General features: G+C 43.3%; 2 protein-coding genes across 5 annotated transcripts; one reads left to right on the top strand and one right to left on the bottom strand.

Annotated features, from left to right (window-relative positions):
• Window positions 1–727: 727 nt before the first annotated feature.
• On the top strand, window positions 728–6,739 carry gpr12 (G protein-coupled receptor 12). 4 transcript variants are annotated; one of them, XM_020646211.3, is made up of 2 exons: window positions 728–998; window positions 1,877–6,739. In XM_020646211.3, the coding sequence occupies exon 2, from the start codon at window positions 1,889–1,891 to the stop codon at window positions 2,912–2,914; it is 1,026 nt and encodes a 341-aa protein (XP_020501867.1). In that variant the 5' UTR covers window positions 728–998; window positions 1,877–1,888; the 3' UTR covers window positions 2,915–6,739. The 4 variants fall into 4 exon arrangements, with proteins under 4 accessions (XP_020501867.1, XP_065805182.1, XP_065805181.1 ...); XM_065949110.1 differs by having other exon boundaries at window positions 738–867; XM_065949109.1 differs by lacking the exon at window positions 728–998 and adding an exon at window positions 1,035–1,206.
• Window positions 6,589–20,783, bottom strand: wasf3b (WASP family member 3b). Its single transcript, XM_020644950.3, has 9 exons — window positions 20,661–20,783; window positions 15,438–15,594; window positions 13,390–13,524; window positions 13,073–13,226; window positions 12,106–12,223; window positions 11,813–11,994; window positions 10,726–11,007; window positions 9,332–9,645; window positions 6,589–7,816 (listed from the first exon to the last, which is right to left on the bottom strand). The coding sequence occupies exons 2-9, from the start codon at window positions 15,568–15,570 to the stop codon at window positions 7,659–7,661; spliced, it is 1,476 nt and encodes a 491-aa protein (XP_020500606.2). The 5' UTR covers window positions 15,571–15,594; window positions 20,661–20,783; the 3' UTR covers window positions 6,589–7,658.
• Between the last annotated feature and the right edge of the window lie 1,173 nt (window positions 20,784–21,956).

Here is a 21,956-nt window from a genome sequence, read left to right as displayed (position 1 = left end):
TCTGTCTCCCACAGGTGCGCACTGATGACTCATACAGATCAACATCGCCCCCTGGAGGTGTTCCCTGGTAGTGCTGCTCTCCCACTGCAACGGGAGCTATTTTTAATCCATTCAGAACCCAAATGCAAAAAAAGGAAAATCAACCAACACAAGACTTCATCAGCTAACTGATCACATCAGCAAGTCACCCTCTGGCCTCAGGTGTCTGGTATGCAGAGCTGCAGTGATGGGGATGGGGGTGGGGAGGGGGGGGGGGGGGGGCAAGGTAGAGAAGATGGAGGACAGAAGTGGGAGGGAGGGGAGGAGGTTGTTGGTGACACACATCAAGGTTGCTGTTAATAGCACAGACAGAACCAGAATAGCAGGGTGTCACAGGAGGAGAGCTTGGTCTCTGCATCCAGCATCTTCAAACCTGAAACCCGAGTCAGGCAAAGAAAAATATAAAAATACAAAAAATAAAATAAAAATACTGCAACCAGCTCACCTGTTAACTGTGCTGTGTATAGATGAAATGAGAAAATCCTCATCAGTCAAGGGATGCATGTTGTAACAGAGAGCCTGTGAAGGACATTCTGGTTTGAGAAACTAGATACATGAACACACACGTCTTCTTTTTAGACCAGACCTTTACTTATTCTATAGACTTATACCGGTCCCCATAGAGGTCTGGCCCATTTGGGACTTCTCCTTTACCAGCCCCCCCCCCCCCCCCCCCCCCTTTTCCTACACCTCCTCCCCTCTTCCGCCGCTGCTCCCCGCACAGCCGCAGTCTACGGCGCGCCGCCTCGCGCTCTTTTCTCCTTCTCCTCCTTCGTCCGCTTTCAGGCAGAAGAGAGGACCAGCATCTCCCCATCCTCCCTTTACCAGGTTGCCCGTCTGTTCTACCCGGCGCTGCTGCTGCTGCTGCTGCTGCTGCTGCACCATCCTTATCAATAGCATGGAAATACAAAGCTGCCGTTCCTTCATCTAGACGCCAAGTGTCACCTCATTGAGTCAAGGTAGGCTGGGCGGCGGTAGGAGGAGGAGGGGGAGGAGGAGGATTATTGAGCATCCTTGACCTGCATGGAAAGAAAAAAAAAAAAAATGTACCCTGCTTCATTTTCTCGTGCATCCTTCTGCTGACGTGGAGCTGCTACGATGCAAGGTGCAGAGAGGTGAAGCAGCAGCAGCAGCAGCAGCATATGGCCACCAGTGTGTGAGGTGCATGTATGTGGCGGTGGAAACAGGTTTTTTTTATTTATAAATCGGGTGCGGTATCGGTTCCGCGTGAATTAATTGCCGGTGCCGGTAGAGGATTATCGACATCTTCCTTGTGATGTGGCCTGAAATTTGCTGCAGAGCCTGCTTTGGTTATCCTTGTTCATTTCTCATGTCCATAAATTAATTAGCAGCTCCTCACGTGCGGTGTAACCTGTTAAAAATAATCTGATTTTAAAGCTTCGGGGGGGGGGGGGGAGGGGGGGGAACATGACCTGCTATCTGTCTACAGTTAAAATTTTCTATTATTTAGCCGTAGCCTGTATTGATTCATGTATTTAAACGAAGATATTCAGAGTGAAATAGTCTGCTATAGGATAATTGTCGAGTCTGTGCTCCTGCATAATGTGCATTAACAGGCCTGCGTGAAGCTCAGCTACATGTGTTTATGTTGTGGAATGCAGCTGTTTTAAATGCATACTATAATCCAGGGGTGTGCACAGAGGTGGGTTACGGGCCTCAGGAAATCCACCCCATATTTTAGCAAATAAAAACACGTGTTTTAGCTTTATTCATGGTCCTGCAGTTCTTATCGTAGTTGGATGCTTTTGTTTTGTTTAATGTAAAGCTTGTATGCCACAATTGTGTGATTGTTTTTTTTCTTCTGGGTTCATTTCAGACGGGGGACACAATGAGTGAGGAACCACCGGTCACCCCCAGCTGGCTGAACCCTGACCCCACAGCCTGGGCCAGCGGAGGTGGGGGACCAACGGACAACAGCACCAGCCTGGGGACATTCCCACCTGACCCTCTGATGCCCAGCCAGCTGCCCCTGCTTGTTAACCCCTGGGACATTGTACTGTGCACGTCGGGGACTCTGATTGCCTGCGAGAACGCCTTGGTGGTGCTGGTGATCTGGCAGAACCCGGCGCTCAGAGCCCCCATGTTCCTGCTGATTGGCAGCCTGGCTCTGGCTGACCTGCTGGCTGGCCTGGGTCTGGTGCTGCACTTCACCTGTGCCTACCTGGTCCGCTCAGATTCTGCCCAGCTGCTGACCGTGGGCCTGGTGGTGGCTTCCTTCTCGGCCTCAGTCTTCAGCCTGCTGGCCATCACAATCGACCGCTACCTGTCTCTGTACTACGCCCTCACCTACAACTCGGAGCGGACGGCGGCCTTCACCTATACCATGCTGGTGCTGTTGTGGGGCCTGTCGCTGTGTCTGGGCCTGCTGCCGGTAACGGGGGTCAACTGCCTGGCGGAGGAGGTGACGTGCAGCGTGGTGCGGCCGCTCACAAAGAACAACATCGCCGTGCTGTCTGTCTCCTTCCTACTGCTCTTTGGCCTCATGCTGCAACTCTACGTCCAGATCTGCAAAATTGTGATGCGCCACGCTCACCAGATCGCCCTTCAGCATCACTTCCTGGCTGCCACGCCCCACTACGTCACAACGAGGAAGGGCGTGTCCACTTTAGCAATCATCCTGGGTACCTTCGCTGCCTGCTGGATGCCGTTCACTGTCTACTCCCTCATTGCTGACTACACCTACCCGCCGCTTTACACCTATGCCACCCTGGTGCCTGCCACATATAACTCTGTCATCAACCCCGTCATCTACGCCTTCAGGAACCAGGAGATCCAGAAGGCGCTGTGGCTGGTTTGCTGTGGCTGTGTGCCGGCCAGTGTGGCCCACCGCGCAAGGACCCCTAGTGACGTGTGAGCGAGTAGACACAGGTGGGAAGCGAAAGGCACCCTGGGTCAGCTCTGCTCCACACTGGATGTGTCCGGTGTCAAAGCGAGCAGCCGCCAGGAAGGTCAGGGGCATTCAGTTCTGACTGGAGATGTTTCTGGAAGAGGCAGCTTGGTCAGACATCCACAGCCCACCTTTGATGGATGGCATTATTTTCCTTTGTTCAGTCACCATAGGGCGAAAGCATCTCACTGTCTTCCCGAGCAAAAAGGCGGCCTGAGCGCGAGCAGCATCCCGCCCCCTCCTGTTCAACTCGCGCCACGCCCTTCCTCTGTTCTGCAGAGAGCGCTGAGTGCGTCACGTGTTACAGGCAGCAGCTGTATATAGAATGTGCATTTGGTTAACAGCACGGGAGCTTTGGTTGACACGTGCCAGTCCCCCCCCCCCCCACCCCCCTCAAACAGAGAGGGGATTATTAGTTTGCTCCTCTGTGAGTGCGTGCGTGCGTAAAAGCGCGCGGCAGATTAACCAAGCAGTGTGTGCGGAGGAGAGAAGAGTGCGGCCGCGTCTGTATTCGCAGGCTTTTCCACATAAAGCCCATCTGGAGCATCATCCATCCCGGCGCTCTGCTGCTGCACTCTGAACGTGCGTCGAAAGCTAAACAGCCGCGGAGAGCTAAAAATAGACCCAACGCTCTCTCCGATCTGCGCCCTACGTTCCTCTCTACAGCCGAGAGAGAAATCAAGACGTTTCTTCTTCTTCTTCTTCTTCTTCTTCTCCCCCTTTGCCTTTTGAAATTCCCCTGCCTCCTTTTTGTTTATGGATTGTGCCGTGCCCGAATGTGTTTCAGTTGAGCACACGTCTTGGAGGCTTAAGATAAAGCCCCCCCCCAGGAGATGGAGACCCCACCATTAACCCCCTCCTTTATTTTTATTATGATTAACAGAGCCACCAAACCGAATATAAAGCCTATCGGATTATGTAACCAAATTGTGTCGCTCCTCTTATCGTTTTTTGACTTTTTGAATGTCTGGAGATTCTTTTTTTCTGTTTTTTTTTCTTTCTAAATCATAGGTAAGTCGAGAAAGCCCCGCGAATTTGAATGAATGTATCTTATTTTTAAAGACTGACACGAAATTAAAGTGTTTGAGGAGATCACAAAAAAAACACATCACTTCAAACTTAACACATTTATCAAAGTGATGTTTGTATGTAAATCTGCCAAATGTAATGGTTTCTAAGGAGCCTCACACCAGCCACACAATATCTGATGTGCATGCTAGACTTCGGTGTAATTTGCATGCAGCAAGCACAGATCTTCCTTTTCCCTCCTGAGTTCAGTTTAAGAGGTCACACATGATGGTTCGCTGACTTCATCACAACCCTAAAAGCTTAGTTTGTGTACAATGTACTCCAGTAAAACCTCATAATATCATAATTAATGAGCTACAATCAACACTAGATGTCCATAAGAGTTGCACTCTTTTTAAAGAAATGTGGAATATTGGAAATTGAATGATGTTTGTTCCGTGTCTGTTCAAGCTGCTCTTCTGGCTGCTTCATTTTGATCACGATTGAAGTGTATATGAGTTAAACACCCTTTAGCTGCTCTGAGTAATGTTATCCGTAATGTTTTTTCGGGCTCATAATAAGCTCTCAAACTTCCACCAGAATGGGTCCTTGTTCCTTCAGTTCATGTCAGCAATAACTCACCTATGAATGGAATTGTGTAGATGTGCCGCAATACTCAGACAGCAATAACATCCACGTCCCACCACAACTTCCTACTGCAGAGAAAAGAACAATAATGGCTGCGCGACGTGTCATGAGGAACAGGCTACACATGATGCATCAGTAATACATCTTGAATAGGCTGCAGGAGAATGACGCCTGTGCTGGAGGACTCATTTTGTCACAGTGAAGCTTCTTCCCTCTGTTTTTGCCTCTGCCCTTTTTTTTTTTTTTGAGTATGTGCCTTGTCCTGTAACGGCAAGTGTCACTGCGGGATTTGAGATTTGCGTTTCTGTTAAAGGGTTTGAGTTCAATGACCTCTGGGTGTGTGTGTGTGTGTGTGTGTGTGTACGTGTACTTGTGCTTGTGTGTGTGTGTGTGAGAAAGAGAGATTGTTTTTTTCGTGATCGAGCAGCTCAGCAGACCAATAATCTGTCTCTTTGTGTTCTGGGGCATAAAAACACGCCTGTGAGAAATATAAAATCCTGTCTGCCACTTCACCTTCGAGGATAAAGCTGCCAGTCTTCCTGTCAACTCTGTGAGAAGTTGCCTCGTTACACGTTTTGGTCGAGCTTTTTTTTGTGGAGAGAGATGGGACTAGGACACTGGGGAAGCTCCAGCACTTCAAGCCAAAGTGAAAAGGACTGAATGAACTGGAATCCTTGTTCTGCCATGTGTTTTCTGTCTCCTCTACATCACTTTTATTCTATAATCCAATCTAGTCCTCTGGTGGAGGAAGGTGTCTGCTAAGTGACCTCTAAATGATTATATGAGCTAAAAAAGGGCCACAACCCAAATGTGAAGATAATGCTCCTTCTGTCCTTCTTTGCTTCACCCCTCTGTTGGCCTGATTGAGGCATTCGATGGGCCTCAAATAAGGTTAGAACTTTTTTTTTTTTGTTTTATAAAAGGGATAAGTTGTGAAAGCAGAAGTGAAGCATTTTCTCAGCATTGGGATGTAGCCTGTCTATGTGAACTTGTGCACAGTGTCAGACTGAACCCTGTAGTTATTTGACGAGCACCAACAGGTCAGCCTGGCACATAAAAAAAAAAAACATTACCAACTCGTATTCCTTTACCTTTGGAGAAAAGTCTATTTTGTTATATTCATTGAAAAGTTCTATTTTTTTCCACCTCAGTCTGGCTGGATTTCTTTCTGATTCTGATGTTGTGTGATATAACGGCGCTGTCGAGCCTTTTTCTGAATGTAGTACTAATCAAATTGTCAAACAGATACCCCCTCCTCTCCATTCCTTTGTTTCTGTAAATACAGCATGCTGATGAGGACGGACTTTATACCACCGTGCACGGTGCTACCAAAGCCAGTCAAACTAGGAGGATGAGATGGGTCGCACCTTTTTATTCAATGACATTTCTCCACCTCTGCTGTCCATGTAGAAATTCTTCTGTTAGGTTTCATCGCTTCGATATGCACCAGTTTGTCAAGAGACAATGGATGGCTACACAGATCGAAGAAAATTGGTACACAACTTCCTCTGATCGGTGAATGTTTCCCCTCTCATGCAGCCAGCAGTATTGTTGAGATTTTCATGGTTGAACAGGTGTGAACAAGGGCTTTGTATCCAAGAATAGTATCAAGACTGTGATGTTGGATGTTATACTTGTCTGTATACAAACACCTGTTAATCTACTGAGTGCACAAAGCAACCAGAGTAATGAAGAAAATGTGTAGCCAACTGGGATGATGGTTACTTATCTAGAGCTAAATATCAAAACACTCAAGGGCCAGCGAGTGTGTGTGTGTGTGTGTGTGTGTGTGAGTGAGTGAGTGTTTTGGGGTGGTGGGGGTCGAGGATGGGAGGACCCCACAGTAACAGCATCTTGTGTAGACGTAAGCGTAGTTTTCAATGTGACATGCACTTTATTTTTGGATGAAAACGGCACAACAAATTAAGTATCTGCAAAATGAAACGTATAAACGATAATCAACATGCACTAACTGAACTGAGATATTGTTAAAAAGAAAAAAAAAAAAAACGTTTGTGTGGACGTCGTGTCTATTTTTCCAAATGTGAGTTGTACTTTTTATTGCTTTGGTTAGTTCACTCAATTGAGAGATCTTGTTAATTTTGTATTAAAAACAAACATGTGCTGTGCATAAAACTACTGCTTTGACTACTTTGTTCATCCCCCTCCGCCCGCCTCCCTTTTTTTCACACTCTTCTGTTACCCTGGTAACTCCCTTCTTAGCTGTACTGTCACTATGGAAACTGAGTCTTGAAGGCAGGTATGTGTCGTCTCTATGACGACAGTGGAGCAGTAAAGAGTCATGTTAGCCTAACAGTGATCCTTCATTCATTTTATTTTTTCTCTGGGTCAAAGATTACACAGCTCACACTAGCATAAACATAATCACCCCCCCCCCCCCTCCCCCTCCCCCCTCCCACACAGCAGAGACCTATTGCAGGCGCAGAAGGCTCAATCAGTTATCATATTTATAATCAGTAAGACTTTTTACATTTCACCCCTTGTACATATTACAGTTATTGTCTTGTTAAAAACTTTCCTCATGAAGTGTTCCAGTAAAAACATTAAAAAAAGACAGGGACATCGGTTAGCTTAAGAGGAAAGTTTCTATTAGCACTAGCACTCTCAAGCTCGGACTATACATGAAGTAAGCACCTTCACAGGATGTCTATAGTGTTATAACAGGTAGAGAAACAGCCACTGGGGTGTATTCACAATGCTTTAAATGTTATATATATATATATTAAACTGAATGTTCATGTTTCTGAGTGGGCAGCATTACAGTAGATTATTAGTGACTTTAAAGTGTTTATGCATCTTGAATACACCCCCAGATTTTCAGTTTTGGACCATTCAGCTTATATCAACCTACAGCATGTGATTGTGTGTAGGTGTGGTGTGTATGTGTGTGTGTGTGTGTGTGTGTGTGTGTTTTTTCCAGCAACAGTGGGTGGCGACCCCGTGTGTGTGTGTGTGTGTGTTACAGTGGGCATTCTTTCAAGTGAGTGTGAGATTGACTGATTGTGTGTCAGCGGATATCTCTTGTTTTTCCTTCTTAATCCGACCAGTCGTTCTCCTCCAGCTCCGAGTCGTCCTCGGAGTCTGAGTACTCGACGGCGATGCGTCGCGACAGGATGGTGGCCACGTCGTTTCCAACTGGCTCCCTCTTAGCCTGCTGCTCCTGCTGCTCCTGAACCTTCTTCAGCTGGATGCCTGCAGGGAAAACACGGGTTGAAAAATCACGTGTTTACTGACAAAGAGGCCCATGATATCGATATCACAATGCAGCCATTCTGTAATAATTGATACGTTGGAAGTCAACCGTGTAATGATACATCCTGATATTTAATTAACTGAAGAATATTATATTCTGCAGTTTGATGTCATGTGCACCTCTTATCATACTTCATCTCTTAACTTCTTTTCTGAACTGTCTGATATTATCTCAGTGTCTTCATCGTTCATCCTGCTGTCAGCTTCTTCACTTCTGCTCTTGTTTCCCTCATTTAAGTTAAGAAACCCAAACGTGAGGAGTCCTGAAGCGGTGACTCAGTATCAGTATTTAGCACAAGTGAATCGATAAGAGTACCATGATATCTTGCCAAATCAATATTTCGCCCCACCCCAGCAGATATCGTAGAGGAATCCAAAGTGGCAATATTTTCTCAATTACAGATTCATTTCTTGACTAAACAATACAAACATTTCTGGTAAAGATGATCATCAAGTAAATGCTGAACATACTTCATTCTAGATAGTATGTGTAAGTATGAAGCATGAGATCTGAAAAATGTATCATTTTAGAGTAAATAAAGTATGACCAGGTGAAAGATATTCATTTAAAGTAAGGAGGTCCACTTGTGGGATTTATCGTGCATTGCACAAGTCCTCTCTGTTAAGTAAAAAAAAAAATCATCTTGGACTTCAAAAACATGGTCAAAACTTAAACATTCATCAGATGTCACAGATATATTAAATTAAAGTGCCCACGATCTATTAGCCATTTAATGTCAGACCTTTACTTTATATTGAGACCTTTATGGTCCCCAATTAACCTGAATGATATGAGAACAATAAGCATGATTACAGCTTGATTTCATCATTAAATATTGTTATAACAATATGAGCATATAAGCTATAACTCTGTTTTTGTGCTTATCTGCTCCCCTTCATGTTTTCATTCATCCTGAATCCAAAATCAATCCACCAAAGTATTTGTTCACCATTAAAGTGGCACTAATGAATCTTGGTGTAGCTAATGGCTAGCTTGATCTTTAATCAGACTGCATCAAAATAGTGTAAAATAATGACCATTAAACTCCGGCCTCCATCATACAGGTCGAATGTACACATGATGTGTACGATAACGTTGCTTGTTACATTCAATATTTTTTATTCATAGCAATAATTCAGACTTTTGCAAAGTGGTTATTCTAAATGCTCCTCTCACAAACTATTTAATTGTGATTAATTGCCCAGCGCTAATGACCAATTATTTGTATTTCTTTTGTTTATAGCTATTGCTGACAGTTTAATTGTTTTAACAATGAATGTTAAAGGTTTGTAATTAATTTAAATTCATTTGTAAAGACCTGTTCACATTGACTTTAAAGGCTGATTTTAATGTTCATCAGAGTCAAGACAGCACTGCTTACACAGTACATCTCTTTTTTTCAGTGTTTTTTTTTAATGAAAGATGGTGAAGAATTTTTACAGAACAGCTCTTACCCATTCGTATGGCAGCCAGCAGGTCACTGCGGGCATCATTGACCGCTGTGGTCTCAGCGGGTGCAGCGGAAGACATCTTGTGGGACATGAAATGGGAGGCACCAGCTGGAAGGGGAGGAGGTGGAGGACCAGGAGGAGGTGGAGCTGCATGGGCCCCAGATAAAGGTGGAGGTGGTGGAGCGTAGCCACCAACACCGGTCATCTGTCCTGGGGACATCGGTCCTCCAGGGGGTGAGGCGAAGGCAGTTTGGGCAGAAGGGATGAGAGGGGCCGGGGGAGGGGGAGGAGGACCAGTGTTGGCATAACCATCCATACTGCAAGAAGGAGGACATGGTAAATACAAGAGAGGAGTTAGTAAATGAAGCAGTCTGACCTTATGGATGCTATCAGGGGTATCAAGAATAAAGACACTGAACCACAAGGGGGCAGCATTAGCTCAGGGTTGACAGGAGTGGATTAAAGTAGAGTCCTCTGGTTTGGTCAACTGCACATCACACTGCTTCTCATTAAACTGCATTACACTGAATCATGCAGTTACTTGATTCTAATATGTTGTGAACTAGTTTCTCCTTTGCACTAGTGTCACCTGGATTAGCTGAATTGCATTATTGGATTGTCATGGGATTTAATTGTTACCCTAATTTTGCTGTTTAATTTTAGGAAGTGGCTGTAATGGTGTATGAATTAATGAGAAGATAAACATACTTCTGTCCTACATCTTGACTCCTGGATGCCAGGGAGCAAAACTTTTAAAAAAAATCATGTTAATCTAAATTTCAGAAAAAGCGGTTTTGTTTGCTGATGTACAGCACAAAGAATGCATGGAGTCGTTATTGTAGCAATGGAACAGTTAAAGCTCTCGTGAGGATCGCTCAGTTTGATTTTGGCGCCCCCCCTGTGGACAAAGCATTCCCATCTCTAGCTCTTACTGATCTCGTCCTGGACAACTGGAAGTATTACTCTGAAGAAAAATTTCCTCCTGCTTTCTCCTAACAGTAAAAGGAAATCATGTCATCCAAAGCTGTTTCTACAGTGTGCTGTTAATTAGCTCATGTGACAGTAACCCCAGGCCACTGTCATAGGCATTTAAAGATAACAATGTAGAAATAATGAATAGTTTTGCTGATGGTTTTGTTTGTCTTTTTAGGTTCTATAGAGGCATCAGTGTGAATTTCATAACCAACTTAAAACTCACAGAAGCTTTAAACAAAATAAAATATGTGTATGTATAAAGTCACATAATCAACAACGAGAGAGAGCAGGAATAAGAGCGTTTTAGAAATTAAACTGAACATAACAAATACCTAAGGGTGTCATAGAATTGATCCACAGAGAAACACAGACTAAAGTATAGGATTAAAAAAGTAGCACGCATTGACTCTATGTATTTTTACCTGTAATCCATTGGTGGAAGGGACATGGAACCACCGTTCATGGCCTCAGAGGGTGGAGGAGGCAATGGGACTTGGTGATGGTGGTGATGAGTGCGCCCCAATGTTCCGCCTTGATAAGCCATCATCGTCCTTCCTCTGTTATCATGCTCACCTCCTCCACGAGGGCCGTGCCCTGCAGCCATCTGGGCTGCCAGGATGCTGGGCGGAGGGCCGGAGTAGGTGTGGGCGTGGCCGGCGTGGTTCATGGAGTTGGGGAAGTGATGCTGGTCAGGACCGTGACCCCTGCAAAGACACAGGAAGATGGAAAGGTTAAATAGGATAGAATTAACATTATGAAAAATTCTGCACATTTAATTGTGTTTATTGACTACGTATTTAGTTGAACGACGCTATCCACCTCCCCCTGTTGTTCTAATGTGAAGCCAAAATACTCCATGTGGCAGGTGCTGACACATTGCACTGGTCACATCATTATGAGCCAGAGCTCAAGTTTTCTACTTTCGCCCCTTCAACAAACCTAAAACAGCCATTTAACTCGCAGATAAAAAAAGAGAAGATCCCTCAGGTTGGTACTGTCCACAGCAGAACAGATTCCTGTCGGTCTGAAGTGAACACTCGAGTTTATAGAAAATTAAATGACTCTTGTGATACTGTTTGTTACCTATCTTCTCACTGGTTCTCCTCTACCCCCGCTAATCTAGAGTGGAAGTAGAAGAGAACTAGGAAACACATTTGTTCATTGAGCTGTCAATGACGGCATTTTATACATTTTCTTGGCTTTAAATGACGAATGAAAACTAAACTTTACACAGAAATGAACACTTGGGTATAAGTCAGCACAATAGGAACAAACTGTTAAGAGCAAAAATGTTTGAGAAACGATTTGTTTTGATGAGTTTGTTGACTTTATAGTTTGACTCATGTCCCATTTCCTTACTCAGAGTTTTATTATCTATACTTCATCCATTCAGTAGGGGGAGCTCCAAATGTTTTAGCTTCATTTTGAGGGAGCTGTCATGTCCTCTATCTTCTTATACAGTCTATGATGCAAACACGTAGGAAGAACCTTGAACCTGATATGACCAACCTGTTTTCTGGAGACATCGAGCCCTCAGAGGAAGCCCCTCTGTCTCGGTGTATGGTGTGTCGATGGTCCGGCCTCAGCTCTTTATCCAGAGCCAACATGTTCCACTCCTGGCGACGGTTCCTCGCCTTTCGGACCTTCTTCACCTCCCGCTGTAATGTGCCATCCACACAGCGCCTCTGCTCCTGAGGGACAGACAGAGAAGAAGTGGATTTAGGCTATTCTTTCTTCTTAACAACAAGCATTATAATGAAACTTACAAATGTTAAGAAAGGATAAAGGGGAAATATTCTTACCTTCTGCTTCCTCTTCTCTTTCCTCTTATCCTCTGTATCTTGAAGCATCTTCTCCTTCCACAGGTCAAAGAAGTATGAGGGATCAGTGTAGAACTTAAGAGCATCTTTGCAGTCATCCCTACAGGCACACACAACAAGAGAGTTGTAAAGAACTTCTTCTTTGTAGAAATGTATGTGAAGTGGAGTCAATGCATTGTGTTTGTTCTGGGAGAATCACATTTGTTGTATTCCTTGACTAGTTGTATCTATGTGGACAAAAAAAGTTGGATATAAAACATGAGAAACTTTGAATATTGCACTTATGGAGGAGGTTAATTGAGACAGGTTTTATGACTGCGTATTTTTCATTAGACACAGCAGAACTGGAAATGACAGGCGGAGAGAGTGAAAAGGCAGCGAGACAGAAAGACTGGAGACAAGAGAGATAAAAAGTGTGTTGTGTAGTCTCGGTTAGGACTTGGATTCCCTCTGGAGACAGCCGAGCTAAATATGTAATGCACCTGGAAAGCATACTTTAAAAAAGCAATGAGCTCCGAGCAGCAGGAAAAGTGCTGTTTCACTGTGAATGTAGGTCAGAGAGTAGCAAGAATCAAATCTTTGAGAAGAACACAACATTCAAATTCAACATTCATTGATCTTGCCGAAGTGTAATGTTGGTATATACCTTATTATTTACAGTCTATGTTATACACAAGTACATTTCCACACACTCACACATTTTAAAACGTTTTTAGCATTAATTTGGCAACATTAAACTTTTCAAAATAATACCTGCATCAATGGCTGACTAGGCTTCATGGTGGTGATATTATTACACTGTAGACTGATTCTTCTATCTATGAACACTTAAAAAAAAAAAAAAAGCTCTTTTGTAGTAACAAGAAAACATACAAAATGTTGATTATGCTCTAAGAGCGTTCTGGAGGTCTGAGTGTCTGACGGGAGGGGAAGCATCAGCAGCACCAACCTGTAAGTTGAGAGGATGCTGAGCGGCGGAGGCTTGTCACTCAGGTTGTACATCTCTTTGACGGGATTGGGCACACTGCTCTTGGATACCACCTGCTGGTCCTGAGTGGTGGAGCTCTTGAAGGCTTTCCTCATGTTGATGTCTTGAAGGGAAACTGAGAATATAGAAGAGCAAAACAAGGAGGAAAGATAGGCCAAAAAATGAGATATGACATAAATAAGGGGGAAAATGCAGAAAAGAATCTGAGTGATGTCGGGAAGTGATAAACTTTTTACCCCCCCCCCCCCCCCGCTCAGATATCGAGACACCTGACCCACCTTCTTCCACTGTGGAGTCGAGCTGTGTGACCTTGACGGCCAGTCGGTCGATGCGATCCTGGAGAGAGTTGGCACGCAGATAAAATGTGTTGGCCTCGTTAAACAGCTCTCCGAATATGTCCTCTGCATGTTTACCTGGAAAGGAACAGCGGAAAAAAAAGCAGAAAGACGGAAACCAGAGAGAAAGAGGGAGTCTGTTATCTTCTGCTGGAGCCAAATAAATCCCAGCAGAGACTGAGGGCCGATCAATACAGCGGTAATGTGACACAAAGGGGAATTAGAGTTTTGAGAGTCAATGCAGGAAACGGCATCTAATACTGCTCCATATAGCAACATTACTCAGTTTACTTTAATATGCGCTGACAACAGAAATCCTACTACAGGCACTGTATTGATCTCTGAAGTTACTAAAGGCTGTTCCTGTAACAGAGTCTGGATCTCTGAGTTGCCATTTCAATGCCATAGACCATTTAAAAAAGCTCTGCACCAACATAATCTTCTGTTGTTGATATACCAGAAATCAAGGCTCATACTCTCCATTATTTAAGCATCGGTGAGTCGTGACTTGTATTAGTAAGCACTGAGCAGTAAATCACACACTCCTAACCCTGTGTGTACAAGAAGAAGAGTGGCAAACTAAGACGCCTCTCTATTTCCAAATCAAGCTTCATTTCAGATGTTTACAAAGAGTCAGAGAGAAGATGAGAAGCTACAGGCTAGCATCATTCACTTGAGATGTGATGTCCAGTCTAAGAAAAGCAAATGATGCTGTCAAAATTGAAATGTCTTACAGGGAAATTTTAATTTCTTTACAAAGCCATTCTTTTATTAAATGTTGTGAGCAGGTGGTTAGGCCTTTAATCAAATATCACAGTTTAAAAAGCAGACAACAAATCAACATCTTAACTTAACTTAAGGCTGATGAGTGTAAGACTTAAAGGCTTTTTTTACTGGACAGTCCCTTTTTCAGAAATCTGGAAGAAAAATATCCATGTCTAGAATTCACCAGGTTGAGCAAGAGTTTTCTCAACATTATGTTGTTGCTCAATTATAGAGCACTGTGTGTAAAAGTTGGTATGGCTGACCCTCAGCAACACACGCTATGGCCTATTTGTGTCCCTCCTGCTGACAGGATGGGCTACAGGAAAAATATTTAGAGGAAGGAAGAAACACAGATCCGGCATGCTGGGCCGAGTAAACTCTGACCTCTCCTGAGGAGTCTTACAGTCCATTAACACACACACGCACACACACACGCATGCATGTGCACACAGACATGCACAGTGTATGTAGCCTGTAGATTTCCCCCTTGAGGTTCTTGTGTGGGCTTTTATATATAGCCACAGCTGCTGTTGAAAGACCCACTCCCAACACAGGAACTTGACACAATAAGACGCTGACAGAGAATGAATATGACCGGGCCGGAAAGTGGAGCAGCAAAAAAGGACAGTTTGATTTTGAATGAGAGAACTTAAGTTTTTACATCGGAGAATATCTGGCGAAAAACGAACAGTCAAAAGACGACACTGTTGAAAAACAGGGACGTGGGAATGGCTGATGAATTCTCTTCCTGCTGTAATTACTCTATCTAATGCATTGACAGTGAGCTTGACAATCAATATAAAAGAGTTCTACACACAGTCTATCTGCAAACAGCTGTCCGGATAAGTTCATTTCTGCAGAGCTATCTAAAAGGATTACATATCAACCCTGCATGTTCCCAGTGCGAGGCCGCTGTAAGTCTGCTGCTGCTGCAGTGACCCCCGGGCACTGTAACCATGACAACGCCAAATCAATCACAGCTTTAGGATTAATGATGAAAGCATGTGATCTTGTGAGCTTGTCCGACTACAGAGAGGCTAAACAAACAGAGAAGACAGTCTTCATGCTGGAGTTCACGGGGTTATGGCCTCAGGATGCTGTAGTTTCCGTGTGTTTTTCATGCGAGACAAAGCTTTACTTGTGTTTTTGTTTTTCTTAACTTCAGGCTTTCAACTTATAATCTTCTTCTTGCAAAGGCTACATTGTGTTTTGAGTGTGTGTCTTACTCAGGCTGCTGAGCTGACGTATGATAGCGGAGAGCGTGTTGTTCATCACGCACTCCAGCTCGCTGCCGATGCCGTCTGGGAGCTCCCCTCGGCAGAGGTAGCGCGGCTCGATGTTCCTCTTCACCAGCGGCATGGCGAGGGGTCACACCGACACAAACTGCAAACAAACACACACAGTTTTAGATGCTGGTTAGTTACATGGTTTAAGAGACTGCCGACCCCCAGCGGCTGTGGACACATACTTCAGAGCTGGCAGAAACCTGCATCAATAATACAGCAGGGGTGTTTATAAATGAATAATCAAACTATAACGCTGTTTTAATTCATATAGGTAGGCTGCTATGAGCCCTGCATATGTGAAAGGCTCAAATTAAGGTATCCTCTAATAATTTTCTGTTCTACTTTTGTCACATTTCCCGGTCTTTAAAGCTTTTCATGGTGTAAAAAATATCAGAATTTGAAAAATCATGTGACAAGCTGTTCAGTCATCTTATTCACATTGTTTGTCCAAGAGAATGAGAGACACACAAACACACACACACACACACACACACACACACACACACACACACACACACACACACACAGTTGAGATTAAAAGTTGTTTGACTGCTCTATTAATCCTATTTGAAATACAGTCTCTGCAGAATAGAGAGTGGGTGTAATGTGTGCAGGCCTTGCTGTTGTTGCTTAAAAGCACAGTTCTTTATCGAATGGCATTCCTATTCTTTCACTAGAACCGCTTTACAAACAACAAGTTGTTTAATAAACCGAGCAGGCACTTGGCTAGCTGCTGGCCAGAAAACTGACAGTGTTGACGAACAGCGTCCAAACGCCAGAAGACTGGTGGCGACCAGCAGAGAGATTAAAGCATTAGAGATAGGAAGATACAGCATGCCAGCTAATCCCATGCTGGTCTGTCACTGGCCCAGCTGGAATCCTGACAAACATGGATACGGTCACACAAACACCAAAATATTCCGAAAATGTTGGAGTACACTGGAGTCAAATGGGATGAAAGAACAAGACAAACACCTGATACTTGCAAAGATACTGAAAGCATTACAGTTTTGAACTCTGAGTACTCTGTGACCTTGATGCGCTAATGTAAACCCTCATTAGCTTTGATAAATAGTTCAAAAGCCACACAGACAATTACTTAAAGCAGGAGAACTCCAAGGTTGCATCAGGGCACCCATCTTATCAGAGCTTCTTCCTGCTTCCTGTTTTTGCACTCTCGACCTAGCCCCCCGTTTCCCAGTCTTCCCTGTCTCATCTCTCCTTTCCGGTCCAAAACACTTGGAGAGAACAATACAGGATAGGCCCAAGAAGCAGGCATGAGCGAGGACAGTGAGGCAGATGGAAACTTGCATGCACCCTTTAGTAACCGAAACCTGCTCACACAGTAGTTTCAGATTCAACGATCCAATGATTCACTCTTAATTGCAGTTTCTTTTACTGTGCATGCATGCCAAATGAAAATCACTTGAAAAGCAGGCCAGCAGCCGGCCGCAGGAGCTCTGGTAGTGTGACAGGAGGCTAATAATAGCTGACAGGTACAAGAAATACAACTCAGACTTTTCTTTTTTAAGGATAAACAAGCTTTTAAATCCTTGTTTACCCACCACCACAACAAATGACATGCCTTCTAAGTTGCTTAAAATATTTATCTGTAATTCTTTATGAACAATAATCACATGGGAAAACAAACAGAAAAGAGAGGTAATGTCTTTACAAAGCATGTAGCAGTGCTACCAGAGTCTCAGTAGGACACTACTGTAATTACACATGGTGTCATTGCCCTGTTTTCTTTTCCAGCGACACCCTGCAAACCCCAGTCTCATGCTAATAAAAGAAAAGAAAAAAAGGTTAAATTACACCATCATGTGTCCCCACAAAGGATACTGAAAACAGTCAATTCAATAAGTTCTGCTGTGAAGCACCAAAACGTCTTGGATTTAGCAGCCTGGATAAACATTTATGTAACACTCAGGGCTTTTGGTGCCAGAGGATAGGAGGAAGGCGGTGATGCAAATGAGAAGATTGCATGTTTTTGCTTTAACTGTCTGGCTGGGGTGACAATCACATCAATGAGGCGAAATAATGAGGCAAGGAGGAGGAAGAGGAGGAGGGGAGGGGGGAGGAGGAGGAGGAGGAGGAGGGGGAGGGGGGCGGGCCTCATCTGCTAGTGAGAAATGAGGGGAAAGTAGACGCAGAGAGAGGGGTGCATGCATGAGAGACACCACGTGGGACAAGTGACAGAATAGAGACAGTGAATGAGACAGTGTGTGTGAAAGAGAGGAAAAGGTTGTGGGTAACATTAAGAGGTGGACAGAGTGTGTGTGTGTGTGTGTGGGTGTGTGTGTGTGTGTGTGTGTGTGTGTGTGTGTGTGTGTGTGTGTGTGTGTGTGTGTGTGTGTTTGCATTTGCGAGGAAGAAAGAGTGTATGGGGTGGGGGGAGGGGTACGAGCAGGGACCTCAGGGAAACCACTGAAAGGTTCCCGGGACAATAGAGCTCCGTTCACACGGCAACAGCGCTAGCTCTCCAATGCATCCTCCCCCTCTTCCTCCTCCTCTTCCTCCTTGTCGACCTTCTTTAAGGCCCCCCTGTACTCTTGCTATGAAAGCCCAGCAAGCGAGCGCTCCTACTTCATCCTCACTTGGGAAGAAAGACAGTGAAAGAGCAAGGTCCGCGCAGACGCCCCAAATCACCTCTAACAGCATACAGGAACACATTAGCTTTTGCTTTCAAACACAGATTCTCCACTGCCGTGCTTCCCTTTGGTCAGGTGTTAAATTTATGACAATCCAACCTGCAGAGTGAGCATTTCAAGCACACAAACACACCAGGTAGCTTCTCAAATGTCCCATTAGCAGCATGTTCACAGTCCCATCAGCAGCAACTATGTCTTTGATCCTCAAAGGGGTGACATTCAGGCTGCGTTCATGGTAAAATAAACTTCCCCTGTGACTCCTACATGGTGCCGAGTTGCCAACATCTCTACACCCACACACACACACACACACACACACCCAGATGGAAGAAGCTTTCTTTACTACAGAAGTGAGAACTCCATTAAGATCTGAAAGGCAAGTCATTACAAATTTATAAACCTAGAACAGCTTCTTGTGTTGCTGGCTGTTTTGCTTGTCCTGATCTCATAAATAATTCAGTGTGGCTTACGTCAGGTCACACTGCCCTAAATCTGACGTAGAAATGAAAAAAAAAAAAAAAGAATGCTGCTGTGACACCACGCCTATCAGGGAACCTCTCCTTATCCCAATATTACTCCAGGACAACCTCCATTAAATTTTCATGATACGGTGCCAGCTAAAAGAACTGAATAGTGAATCCTTGGTACTGAGTATAGGCAGCAGGCAAGTGAGCATGGACATATCTTGGACCTTCTTTTGATGTAGTAAAAAAAGGTCGTATACCTGTTAATAGTAAGGAGATAACTCACTACTAAAGTTACTATTGGCTCTTAACAAAATTCTAATGTGATGATGTAATAGATGTTCTTTAGTCTTACTAATTTTGAGCGGTGCAAATAAGTGAGCCTGAACCAAACTTTCACAAGATCATTCAGTCTTAAGACCATTTTACACACGAGACAGGTTTAGTTGATTATTGTAAAAATCAATATAGTGATTTTAATATTCGCTGTTGCATAAAGATACACACAATATCTTCAACCATGTCACCCTATTTTAATACCCGTGTTACAAATCTGTGGGAAACAGTTTGACCCCAAGTTGTTATAAAGTCTATCGTTATTCTATGGACTAAACAACTTAAAGGGCTTTCTGCTGAATAGTGCAGTACTACGACTTTTATCCTTCTGAAATGAAATGAACATTTAAAATAATTTGCGGCGACTATAGCTTTATTAACCTAAAGCATTTCTCACTTACAGTTCAATCTTTAACACTTGCTTGGTGTTAATTAAGTTACATAATTGGAGTAGATCACTCAAGCAGTGTATAGCCTACATCTTGAATTATGCTCTGGAATAAATACTGACAATAGCATAAATCAATTGACTTGTTATAATAACTATTAACATTATTATTACAACTTTATCAGTAGCTTTAACGAGATTGGCTTCATTTATACATCCAGATTAAACACTTTAATTTGATTGCAGGTTGGCTACATTTAATTAATTTAATGTCAGCACTCACTTCTACTCGCCGTTATATTGTATAGTTTCTGCTTATAACATGTCTACACTCATGCACTTTAACTTGTGTCAATACTGTCCATTTACTACTCTGTTTTTTGCACATTTACATGTAATCTTTCATATTTCATTTACAACCATTTACAACTCTGTTTTTTGCACATTTACTTTTAACCTTTCATATTTCATTTACAACCATTTACTACTCTGTTTTTTGCACATTTACATTCAATCTCCCATATGTAATCTTCCTATTTAAGACTAGTAATGCTTAGTTAAATCCTGGTTGTATATAATCACATTCATTCTTATTTTTGATATTTTTTTAGTACTTATTTACTTTGTATTCAATATTATATTATGTTTAGATTTGCTAACATTTTTACTCATATTGTGTGTTTGGATAACCTGCTGCTGTAACGCCACAATTTCCCAGTTTGGGATCAATAAAGTAATATCATATTCTAATCTACTCAGATGTAATGCTTCAGTTATAGGGATAAGGATGCACTACTGAAATCCACATTTTGCCACACAATCCCTTCATCTCTCTCTGCCCATAGACTGATTCTCATAGAAACAGGCGTGAACTATTGGCAAACACGATCAATCAGTGTTCCGCACCGTCGCTTCCCGTCACTGATGGACTGACCCACATCTGTTCATCAGCCTCGGTTCCCATGAAATGATGATATATATATATATATATATAAATATATATATCATAAATACAAACAAGCGTTCATTCTGGGAGCCTAACTAACTGACTGACGCGCCGGTGAACTGCCGACATCAATTACCTGGTCAAAGTATACAAGGTATTAGGAAGAAATGATTCAGTTTTTAAGAGAGATTTCGGCTCTCCGTGTATTATCCTCAACTGGGGGTCTGCTCTAACTGACCACTTGGTTAGCTAGCTCATGTCCAGTGGTCGAGTTATGAAAAACTACACTACATTTCACAGATTTGACCGCACAAATCACTCCTCTTTGATTAAACGTGTCATAATTTGTTGCAGAAAGTATCACAAGGCCCTCACCAGTAATTGAAATATTAGAAGAAATCAGCGCGTCCGCATGTCCCGTTAGGTACTCCTATTAGCTCGTCCATCCTGTGTCCCCCTGCCCGTCTGGCCACTCCGGGGGAAAAAAAAAAAAAAAATCCTTTGAGGACGCGGATACGCCTATCGGCCGCAGCAGCCAATCAAATCTCCAGGCGTGCGCTCCAGCAGTTGACTGGCGTTAACATGCACCAATGGCAGAGCGCGATTAAATAAGTGACAGGGGGAACACCCCACCTCGAGAGCGGTGTTACTAATAGAGGAGGCAGGGCTGCGGTTGGGCGTTGCTGAAGAGCTTAACAGGTTTTTTGTTTTTTTTGCTTTTTTCACGTATACTTACTAACAATTATGGGGCTTTTTAATTCAACTTGGGGGTCTGTGGGGATTTAGAGACCCATAGACCTCTAAACAAAGAGTAGTAGCAATAAGTTGCGTGCTTTGGAGATTTTTTTTGAGGGATCTGACTGGCACCATGCTTGAGGCAGTGATGCTGAGAGTGAGCAGAGATAGTATTGTATAACAGACTGAAATAGCTGGACCAGCATCCTGCAGGAAGAGGTTCAATGAGAGGCCCTGCTATACTTAGATCAGAGCTTTCTTCTCCCAGGTGTGTTTGTAGACAAAAACAGTCAGAGAGATGACAGCCATCAAAGCAGGGGAAGGGAAAACAGTGTCATGCAATTCTGTAGACTGGGTTTATTCCAGGAGTAAGGTCTAAAAAAAAAAATGCATGTTTTATTCCACTGAAAAGGAGTGGACGTCGACTCCTGCATTTATTATACAGCTGTTGGCTTAACATATAGTATATAATTGATTAAGCCATGAATAATAAATCACATATGTAGGCTTTGTGACTATAAATAAAGTGGACAGGTTTCAAAAGAAGACTTGGCAGACATTGAATGACTTGCAGAGAAATATGGATTTGTGCTGAAAACCATTCGTTTTTAATCTGATCAATGGCATTTCTTAGCGACATAGTTTCCCAACATTGAGCTCTCATGGTAGGATTTTTAACGTGACTTCAACTTGTCCTATGGTCATAAGTTATGGTGTTTTCTCACGATTATCTGATGTCTTATAGAGAAAATGAGTAATTGTCAGAATAATCCATACCTGGTCCGTTTTTGCAGTGTATTCATCTCAGTGACTGTTAAACTAAAATCTATTACCTTACTCCCCCACCCCAAAAAAAAGCAACATCCTTTCAAACGACAATAAAAAGGGGTCTTAAATCATGAGGAAAAAATGGCCTTGTAGTGTAATGTATGTTAC

Source organism: Labrus bergylta, chromosome 20 (assembly GCF_963930695.1).
Source record: "Labrus bergylta chromosome 20, fLabBer1.1, whole genome shotgun sequence".
NCBI lineage: Eukaryota > Metazoa > Chordata > Actinopteri > Labriformes > Labridae > Labrus > Labrus bergylta.
The sequence above is the reverse complement of the archived record's forward strand: the minus strand, read 5'-3'. Positions and strand labels throughout refer to the sequence as shown.

Bases quoted from the DNA above. Each gene is read 5' to 3' on its own strand.
- gpr12 (XM_020646211.3), top strand. From the start codon at position 1,889: ATGAGTGAGGAACCACCGGTCACCCCCAGCTGGCTGAACCCTGACCCC.
- wasf3b (XM_020644950.3), bottom strand. From the start codon at position 15,570: ATGCCGCTGGTGAAGAGGAACATCGAGCCGCGCTACCTCTGCCGAGGG. The intron at 12,224-13,072 runs GTTGGTGCTGCT...GTGTGCCTGTAG, and splicing joins AGCATCCTCTCAACTTACAG to GGATGACTGCAAAGATGCTC. The intron at 7,817-9,331 runs GTAAGAGCTGTT...TTTTCCCTGCAG, and splicing joins GCTGGCTGCCATACGAATGG to GCATCCAGCTGAAGAAGGTT.